A 13,704-nucleotide genomic window follows, 5' to 3' on the forward strand; every position below is an offset into this window, starting at 1 on the left:
AGCCGCCTGCTTTTTTCTTTCTTTCCCTCTTTCCCCTGCAATTCCCCGATTATTTGGGGACTTAATATATCTACATTATCAATATATATACTTTCCCCTGCAATTCCTCCCCTCCTGCCTTTGCAGGGAAGCGGGGCTGTTTCCAGGTGCTCTCCAAAAAGCAGCTCTTACCGGGAGCTTGAGGATGCAACAACCCCCTCAGGAGAAACTCGTGCCCCCCCAGGCCCCCCCATGTGCTGGCATCCTCCATCCCCAAGCCCCCTCTGTCCCGCAAGCCCGGCCGGGCCCTGCCAGAGCAGCCTTGCACCGCGGTGCCCCCAGGCAGCGTCCAGCCCTGGGGGGTTTCCAGCCGGTCCTGGTCACCTCCTCCCTTGCCATCTCGGTGGCAGGAGATGCCGTGCCCTCTGTCAGCGCTGCCCCGGGGGCAGAGCAGGTTGGAAATTCCCCATCTGAGCTTACTTGGCATCTTTCCAGCTGCGGTTTGGGACCTTCAGGAGGCTGAGATCGCCCTTTGTAGCCCAGGGGGCCCAAGGGGGCACTGGCGAGGCAGCCATGCCCGCGGTGGCACACCCCGGGTACCGCTCTGCCCGGAGGAGCCGTCCCGGTACGGCGGGAGCAGCCCCTGGGAAACGGGGCTGGGAGGGGACCTGTCCCCCCCTGCCAGAGTCGGGCACAAGGAGGCACGACACATGCCCACAGGTGACCTCCCCTGGGAAATGGGGTCCGGCATCGGGAGGTGCCCCCCCGGGGAATTAGGATGCTGCGGGGCCGGCGGGACCAGGCAGGCGCTGGAAACGCTGGCAGAGCAAAAGCCGCTTCACGCCTGCAGCTCCCGCGCTCCCGGCTCCATGTGGGGCATCCCGTCACCACAGGCCCCCGGGGGAGGCCGTGACAGTGACCGGGCTGCAGCTGGGAACCGGACACCGCGTCCTGCCACCTCCTCCGCCTGCTCTGACGGTGGGCAGCAGTCATGCCTCAGTTTCCCTGGCCCTCCGCAGCGCTGGACAGCGAGGCAGCCGGCTCCCCTGGCCCGGCAGCCAGCACTGACCCCCTGCCTGGCAGGAGGAAGAGGAAGGCAGAGGCTGCGCTTCCTCCGCTCTCTATTTTGGGCTGACCTGTGTGGCTCCTTTAGCCCAGGGGGAGCCGGGCAGGATGCCTGCCTCGTCCCCAGCGGGCTGGCTCGGCTGCCGGCAGGTGCCAGGGGATGCTGCTCACCGTGGGGACGGCTGTGGAGGCCACACACTGTTCCCTCCAGGACAGCCGTCCCTCTGGCCGAATCCTTCTCTTCCCTCCCTGATGAGCCATGCGCAGGCAGCAGTCCCAGCTCACCCAGGCCCTGCCTGTTCTCTAATTAATGTAATTAGGAAAATCTCCAGGCCAGACGCCTGCAGCGGCAGTTGGAGCATCGCTTCCAGTTTTGCCACCTGCTCAGGGGCAGATCGGGCAGCTGGGGAGCTCAGGGGGACATTGTCTCCACCCTGGGGCTGTGGGACAAGCTGGGGACATGGGGCTTGCGGGAACAGGGGCCTGATGCTGGACCCCCAGCCCAGGCCAGGAGCAGGCAGACCCTGGTTGGATGCGTGGGCTGCGGGGTGTGGGCACAGGGCAGATGGGCACCGGGCTCCCGCCAGCTGGGCACCGAGGGACCCCTCTGTGCCACCCCACCGCCCCCAGGCTGGGGTCCCGGACGCTGTCCCCCATTCCCCCAGCTAATCATGACCCTGGGAGCTCTGCCCCACCAAGCGCTGCCCCATGCAGTGCTGCCCCACGGCTGAGGCCCAGAGCTGGACACTTGGTGCTAAAAGTTGGGCCCAGGCAGGTGCCCCGGGGCTGGGGGTGTCCCTGGCCTGGAGGTCCCGGCCGGAGAAGGGCAATCCCCACAGGCACAGCCCTGGGGACGGCCTGCCACCTAGATGAGCCGTGGAGCTGGTCCCTGCACCCCGCAGACCCCAGCAACCCCCAGCCCCGTGCTCGCTGGGGAAGATGCCGAGGCCCCCCCCGGCCGCCCCCAGCCCCTGGCGGCCCCTCAGCCCTGTACCCCCGGGCAGGGGCGCCCCGGGCTGGGGGTGCCTCTTGCAGGCACGGTGGTGGGAGGGTGGTCCCTGCTCCCACTCCCCAGGGCCGGTAGCAACTGGGGTCGGCTGCACCCCTTGGGGGGGGACACGACCCCGCCTTTCGGTGGGCCCCACCGCTCTGGCTCCTCCTTCAAGCAGCCCGAGGCCGGGCCAACGCGGAGGCGGGGGGGAGGCGCCACCCCACCCCGGCCGGCATCGCCCTTTTAAGGAAGGGGAAATTCTTCACATAAACAAGCGCGGCCCCCGGGAGCGGGGGGAAGGGGGGGGGGGGGGGCACGGGATGGGGGGGTGTCCAGCCCCCCCCCCCCCCCCCAAATTCCCCCCCCACCTCCCGGCTGGGCTGGTTTGGGAAGCGGGATTTTGGGGTGGGGGGGTGCTGGGGAGAGGGGGAGCCTTGAAACAGCCAGGGAGCGTCTCGCAAGTGCGGGCCGCGGCGGGGGGCGAAGCGCGGCGGGACCCCCCCCCCCAGCCAGGGTGCGGGGCCGGTGGGGGGGGGCGACGGCCGCCCCCGGAGAGGGTCCGAGCGGCCCCGCATCCGGCGGGGCCGGCAGGCGGGAAACGGGACATCCGGGGCGGGGAGGGCACGGTGGGGCCCCCCACCCCCCCGCTCCCCTCGGGGGAATACAAAGAGCTGGGGCTGAGCCCCCCCCTCCTGCGCCCACGGGGCCACGCGTGGGTGTATGCACCGCCACCCCCCCACTCCCCCCGCCGAGCCCCCCAGCCTGGTGCAAAGGGTCTGGCCCGGGGTATGGGGGGCCGTGGGGGTCCCCTCCCCGCCCCGGGGGCGCGCAGCAGCAGCGAGGCTGAGGCCAGGTTACAAACACGCCATTTATCAGCCGCCCCCCCGAGTTTAGGAGCCCCCCCGTGGGGCTCCGGCCGGTCCGGTCCCGGGGGCTGGGGCCGGTCCCGGACAGCGGGGCTGGCTGCCCCGGCTCTCCTGGGGTTGGCCCCGCCGTCCCCGGGCGGCGGGCGGTGAGGGATGGTTAGCGGTCCCGGGAGGTGATTAGCGGTCTCGGGCGGTAATTAGCGCTCCCGGGGGCCGACGGTTCCCGGCACTAATGAGGAGGGGAGGTCTCCGGGGCGGCTCATTTACTGAAGCCTCTGTGCCAAGGGCTGGGGGCACCTCCCGCCGCCTCCCCCCCCCCCCCCCGCATCCAGCCTGGACCAGCACCCCTGAATTGCGGGGGGCTCTAAAAACTTGGGGGGAGGTCTGCCCGGCTGTTAACCCCTTCCTTGCTGGGTGCATCTCTGGCCAGAACATCATCCCCGGGTTCGGCATGGCATCAAATCGGTGCCCGGTGCGGGGGGCCGTCCTGGGCGGGGGGGGGGGGGTGGGGTGGACGACACACACAGCAAGGGGGATGGGGTCTGTCACCGGGTCCCTGCCAGTGCCGGCGGGTTGAGGGAGCCACCAAAGCTGAACCGGCTGTGGTGGCCCCGGGCCAAGAACCGGGCTCCGTGCGCGATGCTGCATGTCCAGATCTGGGGGGGGCAAAGAGGGCAGGTTGATGGGCACCCACGGGGGATGCCGTATCCCCCCCGGCCGCCCGTTCCCACGGTGCCGGCCCTACCAGGTAGGCGACGAAGGCCACATAGGCAGCCAGCAGCAGGCCCAGGGGGATGTAGTACCCCAGGCCGCGCAGCGTGGGCAGAAAGTCCACCACGAAGTAGATGTTGATGGCGCAGACCAGCCCCGTGATGAGGGTCATCAGCACCTTCCCCAGGCTGCGGGCAGGGGAGCGGGCATCAGCGCCAGGGCAGAGCCCCCACCCTGTGTGCTACCGGGCACAGCGGTCTGGGGGATCTGGATCTGTAGGTGAGCAAGACCCCAACTGGGACATCTCTGCACCCCACTGCCATACTACACCCCCACGACAGGGCTCTGGGCATGGGCTTTGGCTACCCTCCGAATGCAGGGCTGGCAGTGCCAGGAGGATGCTGAGGACCCCGGGATGCCGGACGTGGCATTGGGGTGAGGATGGAGAGGGCAGTGACGGGGTCTGTCCCGCTCTGGCTGCCCTGGGCAGGTGGGAATGAACGTGCCCCTCCCCAGTGCCCATACACCAACTGGCCCCACCGAGTGGTTTGAGGGGGGGAGGATGGGCCAAAGGGAGGGTGCCTGCAGCCGGGGCACCCCACTCTGCCCCCCCTCTGTGCCTCCCCCCTGCCCTGGCACTCACAGGCCGTTGGTGAAGTCCTGCATGAGCGGGCGCAGGCTGGTGAAGGTGAGGACGGGCAGGACAGCGAAGGGCAGCTGGAAGGAGAGGGGGGTGAGGGGGCCACTGCCACCAGCCCGGGGTGTTGGGGGGCAGGCGATGCCCCCCACCTTACCAGGATGCTCTGCAGGACGTTGAGCAGGTCATTCATGCCCGTGAGGTGGCTCACATCCTTGAAGGCGGCCACGAAGACGGTGGGCAGGATGGCGAAGGAGCGGGTGAAGAGCACCCGGGCAAAGCGGGACCAGCGGAGCTGCAGGAAGCCCTGGGAACATGGTGAAACCTGTGCCCTTGCCCCTTGCCGTGCCTGTGGCACCATGCCAGGGCGGCCCCCCCAAACCCTGGTTCAGAGGAACATGGGGGTCATCGCCCCCTCCTCTGTGCCAGGGTGCCGAGCGGGCCCTTGCAGGGCTGCTGGGCCCCGCTAGATGTCAGCTCCAGCTCATTAAACAAAGGATCTCATTAGGGAAACACTGCGTGGGGCACCCACAGGGTGCCTCTGGGAGCGGGTGTCACAGGGGGTGGGGGTGGCCATGCAGTGACAATGGATGGGCACTGTCCCCATCCCACCTCCTGGGGACTGGGGACCCTGGTGCCAGCAAGCTGCCACCCACCGGGTGGGCAATGCCCCATGCCCAGCTCCCTGCGGGAATGGGGGGCAATTAACTCTGCCAAGTACCCCTGGGGGGGGTGTGCTGCGCATCAGGGCCTACCCGTGATTCCCCCCGCTCCCAGCTGCTTCCCGTGGGGGCGAGGGCCAGCATCCCCATCCCTCACCTCCATGACAAACTGCCCCGCGTAGGTCCCGGTCATTGTGGAGCTCTGTCCTGCCGCCAGGATCCCGATGGCCCAGATGTACAGTGCCACCGCCCCGAAATAGCAGCCCAGGATGACGCCCTGTGCGGGGACACTCCCATGGGGACCCCAAAGCGTCCCCCACCCTGGGCACCCCCATCAGCTCCCAGCCTGCCAGCGGGCTCGCAGCAGTCCCCAGCCCCAGGGGTCAATGGGGGGGAGCGCTGTGTCCCCCAAATGGGTACGGATGCCCACTGGGCACAGCCCGGGGCCACTCACGCCCTGGTAGATATCCACAGAGACCGTCTCGTTGTTGTTGGGGAAGATGCTGGCATAGTGGCTGACGCTGCTGTTGACGCACCTGTTGTGCTGCAAGGCATGGCGGGCACGACTGTGATGGCCACCCAGTAGCCCCCACAGACACGGGGAACACACCCCCACACGACACCTCAGGGGACGAGGACACCTGCTCTCCAAGGGATGCTCGCCCTTGCCTGTCTCCACAGCCAGGCACAGCCATCACCTCCCTGCGGGTGCGAGGTGACACTCACCACGTCCTTGTTTCGCTGGCGGTAGAAAGCCTCGCCGAAGACAGCCATGACGAAGAGGTTGATGAGGAAGGAGACGAAGAGAGCCAGGCAGGACTCGGTCAGGAAATACATGTTGGCCTCCCGCACCGCCTCCTTCTTGGTCCGGTCAATCGCCCGCGTCTGGGCACGGCGGGTGACATGGGTGCCACAGGGTCAGGCGAGCACCCCTGTCCCGCAGCCAGGACCAGCTGGTCCCCAGCAAGTGTCCCCTGGACACCCTGGGGTGGCAGTGCCCATGGCAGTGCCTTGGTCTCACCTTGACCAAGGAGGAGTGGAGGAAGATGTTATGGGGCATAATGATGGCGCCAACGATGCCCACAGCCTGGAGCAGCTCCTCTCGCCCGCAGCCCGGGCAGTAGGGCAGGAAAATGCCCTTCAGCACCTCCGCCTGCCCCGGCCTCACCACCACATACTGGGGACAGGTGGGAAGGTGCACTGTGAGCTGCATCCCCCCCCCGCTGCAGCCCAGTGCCAGTGCGGGCACCCCACGGGGGTCCCCTGCCAGTGCCCTGCAGGGAAAGGGGTGTCCCCAGCTCCCCCCTTCACCTCGTAGCCAAAGGTCAGGGCCATGATGGTGATGAGGAGGCCGAAGAAAGCCTCCAGTTTGCGGAGCCCTAGAGGGGTCAAGAGATGGGGTGGGACAGAGCAGGGGACACGGGTGCCATATCGGCACCATGGCTGCCCAGGTGAGCGTCTCCTCCATCCCCCCACCCCGGCACTCACCGTACTTGTCGAGGAAGAGGAAGAAGAGGGTGTCCACGATGGTGATGAGGACCCCACCCCAGAGGGGGATGCTGCAGGATGGCAAGGCGGGGTGTTAGACACATGCCCCTCAGCGGAGCGGGGCATGGGGGAGGCTGGGGTGTCCCCGTGGGGCGGCTCACCGGCCGGCCGAGAGCAGGCTGAAGGCGATGGCTGTCCCGATCACCTCCTGCATGTCAGAGCCGATGATGGCGATCTCGATCATGAGCCAGAGCAGCACGCGGGGCACCTGGAGAGGCCGAGGCCGGGGCACCGTGAGGTGCCAGAGCCCGCAGCGGGGCTTGGCCCTGGGCGAGCTGGCACAGCCTCCAGGGTGGAGACCCCTGTCCCTGTCCCCAGGCTGCGGCAGGCCACCCAGAGCAGCACGGGGACCCTGGGAGACACCCCCCCGCCTCTCCCACAACACAATCTCAGGGTGCAAGATGGATCCTAAATCCCAGCCTGCCCCCCCTCCCCATCCCTGCACCAGTGGGAGCTGAGGACAGGACCCAGCTGTCTGGATATGATGCTCCTGGGGGGGTGCCTGGGCAGAGGGACATATTCAGCCCTCCTTTTGGGGACCTGTCATTCAGCCGACATCTCATCGCTTGTTCCCCCCCATCAGGATCCTGCCGCCTAGATGGGACCCCTAGCTCCCCCCCTCCTTTGCCGTGTGACCCTGCCTTTGAGCCCCCCCCAACTCCCTGCACCAACGCGCCCAGGCTCGCCCCGCGTCTCAGCTGCGCGTCGCTGCCCCGACACCCAGGTTCCCCCCCCGGGGGACGCGCTCATGTGTCTCCAGATCCGACCAGGACATCGAGGCAGCTGCTTCCCCCCGGCCTTGCCCCGGGCCCCCATACCGCAGGGGTGTGTGGGTGCTAGATGGGGGGCACCGGAGCTGGGAGGGCTTTGAGGAGCCCCTGGGAGAGGCAGGGCTCTCGCAGCATCTTTCTGCTCCTCTCCAGCCCCCCCAGTCCCTGCCAGGACCATCACCAGCCCAAGCATGGGGTCCCCCCAGGCTGTGACCCCCAGGGGGGCTCCCCATGGCTGCTCACCTTGGGGTAATAGAGGTAGCAAATCTCGCCCAGGTCCTTCCCGGTCACCACGCCGAGCCGGATGGCCAGGCGCTGGCACAGCAGCCCCAGGACGGTGGCCCACAGCAGCACCCACAGCAGCTGGGGGGGGCAGGAGGGAGGGAGGCAGCAGGGTCTGGGCACCGGGCAGGATCCGGCTGCCCGGGGCTCCTAGCTAGGTTATCAACCAGCCCGGGGACACGGGGAAGAGCAGCCCGGAGGGGCTGGAAGTGGTCCCCAGCCCAGGCAGAGGGGTGACCCTCTCGCACCCCTGGGTGCCCTCCCCCAGTTGCCAAGGGCCCCCCCCCCCCCTTCCCGCTCCCCGGGCTGGGGAAGCGGGTTCGCCATGGGGCTGGGCGGCCGTTGGAGCAGGAGAGGTTACGAAACCCCCGGCTGCTTCCTGACCCCGGGGCCGGGGGGGCCCAGGGCTCACCTTGAACCCTGCCACCGCCCCGCACTGCAGGTCCGACTCCACGTTGCCCGGGTCCAGGTAGGCGATGCTCATGAGGAAGCCAGGACCGGTGAAAGCCCAGAGTTTCCTAAAGCTGAAACCGGGCTGGGACGAGGCAGCAGGTCAGAGCGAGGAGCTCCCATTCAAAACCAGTGTCTCCCAGTTGCACTCCCGGTCCTCTTTAGCCCGGTGCTGTGCTGGGAAGCCCTGTGCTGCCCACACAGTGGCCTTTCACACACGGAGACATTTCTCCTGCCTGCTTTGGGGACGGAACGGCTGCCCCCCAGCCCCTCTCCATTAGCAGTAGTGCCAGGGGGGAGTGAGACCCCCCATCCCACCCAGGGACAGGTTGGACAGTGATTTGCAGGGAGGTCCTGGGGCTGTTAGGCACCGTTAATTGCACCCTGTGGGATTCTGCTGCCGAGCCCTGCTGTCACCACCCCTCCTGGCAGGGGAACCCCCATTCCTTCCCCTTCTCCCTTCCACCCCCCAGGACCAGCCGGGGATGGGGGGCTGGCAGGGCGCAGGCAGACTGGGGGAGCCCCACCGGGCTGGGCACAGGTGGCCCAGGACGGGGAGCCCGAGAGGTGTGTGAGCAGCGGGGTGATCCTTGCGGCTGGGTAGCACCTCGCCCCGTGCCTCAGTTTCCCCATCTGGAAATCTTTAAGTGTGGAAAGGCTCAGCCTGGGGCCGTCATTTGCCTGAGCCCGGTCTGGGGACGCTGAGGTCCCCAGGGCATGTCCCAGGCACACCTCCCCCCCTGTGGTAGCCCTTTGCCTCCCCACCTCAAGCTCCCTGCGGTACCGGCCCCCCGCCCCGTCTCTGCCCACTCTCAGACAGGGGTGCCAGCCTGGCAGCACCTACCCCGCCGCCCTTGGGGATGCTGATGAGTTCGTCCAGGTAGGTCTGATCCCGGGTGCCAGGGTGCTGCGGGGGCACGGGGCTCCCGCCGGTGCCGTAACTCTGGGCTTGGCCCCGGTTCAGGGACCCAGTGAGGCCTGGGGGGGTGGTGAGGAAGAGGAGGAGGGGAGGTGGCAGCCCGCCAGGGGACGAAGATGCTGGTGGGCTGGCAGCCTTGGTACCGGCTCTACTCAGTCCCACCTGCCCCTGCCCGGTGAGCCCTGGCTCAGCCCAATGAAGGATGAACCCCATTTCTCCAGGGGGGCTGTGGGGGTGGCTATATTGGGGCTGTCAGTGGCTACCCAAAGGAGTCGGATGCCACCTCCAGCTCAGATGTCCCTAAACCTCCCCGGTCCCAGCCCAGTCTTCACCAGTCCGAGAGCCAAGTGCATTTCTGGGCAGGAGGGACAGGAGGGGACCCTGCTCTGGCTCCTGCTGCTGGGTGGGCACAGAGCAGGGACAAGAGGCTGGTACTAGTCCCAGTCTCCCACCCCAGCCCACCCATGTCCTGAGAGCGTGGGTGAATCACGGGTGGTCTTGGGGGGAACAGAGGATGGGGCAGGTGGGGAAGCCAGGACAGGCTGGGGGGGACGGTGCCCACCGGGTGGGGAGCAGAACCAGGGGTCCTGGGGCAGAGGGAAGGGGGTCTGGGGGAGGAAAGGAGGCATGGGGGGACCCAGGTGTCGTGGGGCTCACCTGGCTCCAGCGATGCCATGGCTGGGCCCGATCCGGACGTGCTGATGGGGAGCCCTGATCTCAACACTGGATGCAATGCCTGCCGCCCAGCTTTTAAAGGACGCCCCCAGTTACCCTCCCCGAGGAGGAGAGGAGGAGGAGGAGGAGGAGGAGGAGGAGGAGGAAGTGCTCCTTCCCCACCCGTTGACCTGGGCTGGGAAAGGGGCCCTGCCTGGGAGGGGTTGGGTGCTATGGATGCGCACAGTCTCAGTTCCCCCACCCTGTGTCAGGAGGGGGGGGACCCAGCGCCTCGCTCCCCCTTGCAATGCACACGCAAGTGCAAACACGAGGCACTCACGCCAGTGTGCCCAGGGGTGTGAGAGCGTGCCCGCGCGTCACCCTCGACCACGTGCCAGGGGTCCTGCTCCTTGGGCGGCTGGGGGGACAGGGGACAGTGTGCCGCAGCGTGGGGAGGGAGGGCTGGCCCCGTGGGAGTAGGGGAAAGGCCAAAAGAGCGGGAGCGAGGAGGAAGCAGGCGTGCGTTGCACAAGCGCATGAGCAAGTCAAAATGCACCCTCAGCTGCTGGGGGAAGCACCCCCCCAGGCAGGCTCTGTGGTGCAGGGTGCTCGTGCCACCCCTGACTCTTACCCCAAAGATGGAGTGCTCAGTATCATTGCAGGTCAGGCTGCGCCCACAAAAGCGGGGCACCCCATCCTGAGGACTGTCGTGGCTATGGAAGTAGGAGGGTGTGCACCCCAGGTGCACCCATGGGTCCCTGGGTAGTACCGGCTGCCTCTCTGGGGCACCCCTCTGCCAGCTGGGCTGTACCCCACAGAGAGGTGGGCACTGGGGCTCTGCCCCCAGGGAGATGTGGGGTGCCCTGGCACACGGATGTGAGCTTGGCCCTGCCCCAGGGTACGCCCCAGGCACCCCCCACCCCAAGCAAGGGCTAGAACAGCTGGAAGGGGGACAGGGTCCTGCCCAGACTGGCATGGGGCGGGGGGGTTAGCATGCAACTCAGCATCCCCTGCCCTCCCTGTGCCTCAGTTTCCCCAAAGCAAATGAGGCTGGACAGGCAGTGCTGGCAGCTTTATTCCCCGTTAGCCAGGCGGTGGTGAGGCGGGGGGCTGGCAGCCCCAGCGGAGGCAAAGGGGGTCCCGGGGTGCTGCTGGCGGGCGAAGAATTTGGCGGCGAAGGAGACGGGGTCACAGGGCTGCTGGAGGAGCAGGGCCTGGAGGAAGTCGGCCAGCAGCGCCCGGAGCTCGGGGTGCTGCCGGACGTAGGCGGCGTGGGACGCTTGCAGGTCCTCCTGCGGCGGGGTGGGCAGGGTGGGCACGGGCACCAACGTCCGCCCCCGGGCGCTGTGCCGGGGGTGGGGGGTGGGCAGGATGCCTGGGTCTTTTCCCACACTTGAGGAGGTGTCAGGGAGGATGCTGGCCAGCCTGCCCCCCCACTGTGCCCACTGGGCACCCCAGGGGAGACCCTGCTGGGGAGTGGCACAGCCCCATGTCCCCCCATCTCACCTTCCTGTCCAGGAACCAGGAGCAGAGCTGGATGTCCTCCTCCCAGTCCAGGGGCTGTTTGGGGAAGGGGGGCCGGGGCTCGACCCCACCTGGCAGCAGAAAGGCAGGGCAGGGTGTTCCCCACTCAGCTGCCAGACAGCAGGCAGGGGCTGCCCGTACTGGGGGGCACAAGCCTCCCCCCCCTCAGTACCTGTCTTGCCAAGGACGGACTCATCCTGCAGAAGCACCAGCATCGGGCAGCCGACCTGCACCAGCCGGGCCAAACGCCTGCGGGGGGAAGAGCCGGTGACCCCCCTCCTGGGTCCCCGCCAGGCTGGCAGGGCTGGGGGTGCCCCCGACCAGACCCCCGCCCGTACCCGCTGGGGAGGAAGCTGCTGTGCCAGACAGTGGAGACGCCCGTGCTGGCGTGCATGGCTCGCTCTATCACAAACACCTCCGCCTCCGCTGAGCCCACCGCCTGCCGCTGGATGCCCAGGGCGCGCTGGGGGGCACGGCCAGGGGTCACTCCTCTCCTGGAGTCACCTCTGCCCCCGGGGGCCATCCCCATGCCCCCCGATGCTGTCAGCCACACTCTGCTCACTCCCACCTCCCGCATCCCACCCTGGCACCCCCAACCTGACCCAGACCCCCCATCCCACAGGCCCCCTGGCTGGCAGCTCACGTAGCTGGAGGTGCAGAGGTGGCCCTCAGTGTCAATGGCCGGGAAGACGAGGCCGGGGGGCACTGCCCGCCGGCACGCCAGCACCCGCAGCAGCAGGAGGCTGGCACCCTCCAGCAGCAGCCCCCGCAGCTCGGCCCGGCCGTAGGAGAAGCTCCAGCACTGTGGCTTTTCCTGTGGAGAGACCCGGCCACCTCATGGGACAGCACCCCCTGGAGCCTGGGGGCACCCCTGGGTGGGAGAGGCCACCTGTGCCCCCTCCTTCCAGGATGTGCCCCATCTGGGGGGCAGAGGGGAGAGACACCCCCCCCCCCCAGCCTCACCTCTCCCTCCCGGAGGGTCTTTGTGACGGTCATCCCATGCTGGTGGCTCACCATGTGGGTCCTCCTCTCTATGGGGTGTGCTCTGAGCTGCGGGAGGGGTGGGGGGCACAGGGTGGGGGGCAGAGCCAGGACACTCCCTCTCTGAGGTGGCACACCCCAGCACCCCTTTCAATCAGGGTTCCACACCAGATGCATTGTGGGAAACTCCCCACTCCAGCTGCCACCCAGAGTAGGGGATGGGGACCAGGGGATGGTGTCCGAGCCAGGGAGGGGACACCAGGCTGCCCACAGCGACCTTGCATGGGGCACAGCCCCCAGGAGAGCATCGCTGCAGTGCACACCCCAGGGCAGGGGGCCAGGACACAGGGAAGGGGACACGCCACCGCCACACCAGTCACCTCCGGGCACTCCTGCTCCTCCTGCTCCAGGGTCTCCAGCTGCGGGGTCACGTAGGCTGGCAGAGCAGAGCCACGCTCAGCCCACCCCGCTGGCACTGCCCCCCGTCCCAGCCCTGGGGGCTGGTGGGACGGGGATACTCCAGCCCTGGGGAGCAGGGGGACACCCCAAGCCTCCCTGGGCTCACCTTTGAGGGTGCTGGAGCCGGCCACGCTGTCATGCCTGCCACGGGAGCCGGCTTGCACCAGGAGGCAGCTCCGCACCGGCTCGCCCGCTCGCTCGTAGGGTGCCCACCGGGCTGCCACCCACCACTGGCCCCCTGCCTGGTCCCTTGGCTGGCCCCCTGCTGCCACCACCTCCAGCGTCTCAGCGAACAGGCAGCGCTCCAGCTCCTCCGGCCCTGCCCGGAGGGACCGTCACCCCTGCCCAGGGCACCTCCCTGCCTCAGTTTCCCCCCCACCGTGCAGGCCGGGCTGAGCCCCTTGCCATTTACCCGGCTCAAGCCCCCACGACCCATCCCTCTCCTGCCGGACCCGGTACCCCCCACCCCTGCACCGAGGACCCCCAGGGCACGGCGTGGGGGACAAGGGGGAGGCCGGGGGCGGGGGGGGGGCACCAACCGATGAGGCTCAGGAACTCGGCAGCTGCCTCCGTGAGGGCTGGGGTCTCCTGCCGGCATTCGGGGGGGGGCTCCATGCCTCGCCTGTGGGCTCCCTGCTGCCGGACCCCCAGGTGAGGGGGCAGCATGTCTCCCCCAAACCGCAGCACACCCCCGGTGCCCACATATGTAACCCGGGGGGGGGGGGGGGGCGCACAGTGACACCCCCCACCCCGGCCTCTGCAGCCCTCCAGCCCCTGTCGCCCCCGCGATCCTCCTCCACGGACCCCCCAACACCCCCCGCCCCTTAGCAGCCCCCCCCGCCCCCGGGGCGCCCCCCGGCCCCCAGACCTGCCCGGGCCGGACCCAGGTGCCCCTCCAACAACGCCTCAGCGGTCTCCGTAGCAACGGTCTGGCCCCGCCTCTTAAAGGGGCAGCAACGCCGCAGCGGCGTTTCGCGTGGGGTGGGGGGGCCCACCGGCCGCGGAGGGAAAAGGCCAAACGGGTACAAATCCGATCCAGTCTTTTATTTGGGGGTGGGGGGGGTGGGTGTTGGTGGGGAGGCTCCAGTCCCCAGTACAGCAGCACCCCCCCCCCAGTGTGCCCCATGGCCCCATCCCAGTGTGTGTTTGCAGAGGGGGGCTCCAGCACCACGCATGGAGAAGAGCCCCTTGCCTGGAAATAGTATT

The 13,704-nt window shown here is 68.4% G+C and overlaps 2 protein-coding genes across 2 annotated transcripts; both read right to left on the minus strand.

Moving 5' to 3' along the window:
* Window positions 1-3,265: 3,265 nt before the first annotated feature.
* SLC11A1 (solute carrier family 11 member 1) lies at window positions 3,266-9,568 on the minus strand. Its single transcript, XM_050900037.1, has 16 exons — window positions 9,538-9,568; window positions 8,806-8,939; window positions 7,924-8,046; window positions 7,473-7,592; window positions 6,561-6,667; window positions 6,400-6,470; window positions 6,223-6,290; window positions 5,933-6,088; window positions 5,638-5,796; window positions 5,366-5,455; window positions 5,069-5,188; window positions 4,407-4,556; window positions 4,256-4,329; window positions 3,647-3,800; window positions 3,449-3,557; window positions 3,266-3,336 (listed from the first exon to the last, which is right to left on the minus strand). Exons 1-16 carry the CDS (start codon window positions 9,554-9,556, stop codon window positions 3,266-3,268), a joined length of 1,725 nt encoding a protein of 574 aa, XP_050755994.1. The 5' UTR covers window positions 9,557-9,568.
* Window positions 9,569-10,607: 1,039 nt separating this feature from the next.
* Window positions 10,608-13,113, minus strand: CATIP (ciliogenesis associated TTC17 interacting protein). Its single transcript, XM_050900450.1, is given in 10 exon segments — window positions 10,608-10,826; window positions 11,041-11,129; window positions 11,231-11,333; window positions 11,335-11,367; window positions 11,369-11,521; window positions 11,702-11,872; window positions 12,022-12,108; window positions 12,420-12,475; window positions 12,605-12,817; window positions 13,038-13,113. Coding segments are annotated over 10 exon segments (1,200 nt in total).
* Between the last annotated feature and the right edge of the window lie 591 nt (window positions 13,114-13,704).

The sequence above is a fragment of the Gymnogyps californianus genome, chromosome 7 (assembly GCF_018139145.2).
Source record: "Gymnogyps californianus isolate 813 chromosome 7, ASM1813914v2, whole genome shotgun sequence".
Taxonomy (NCBI): domain Eukaryota; kingdom Metazoa; phylum Chordata; class Aves; order Accipitriformes; family Cathartidae; genus Gymnogyps; species Gymnogyps californianus.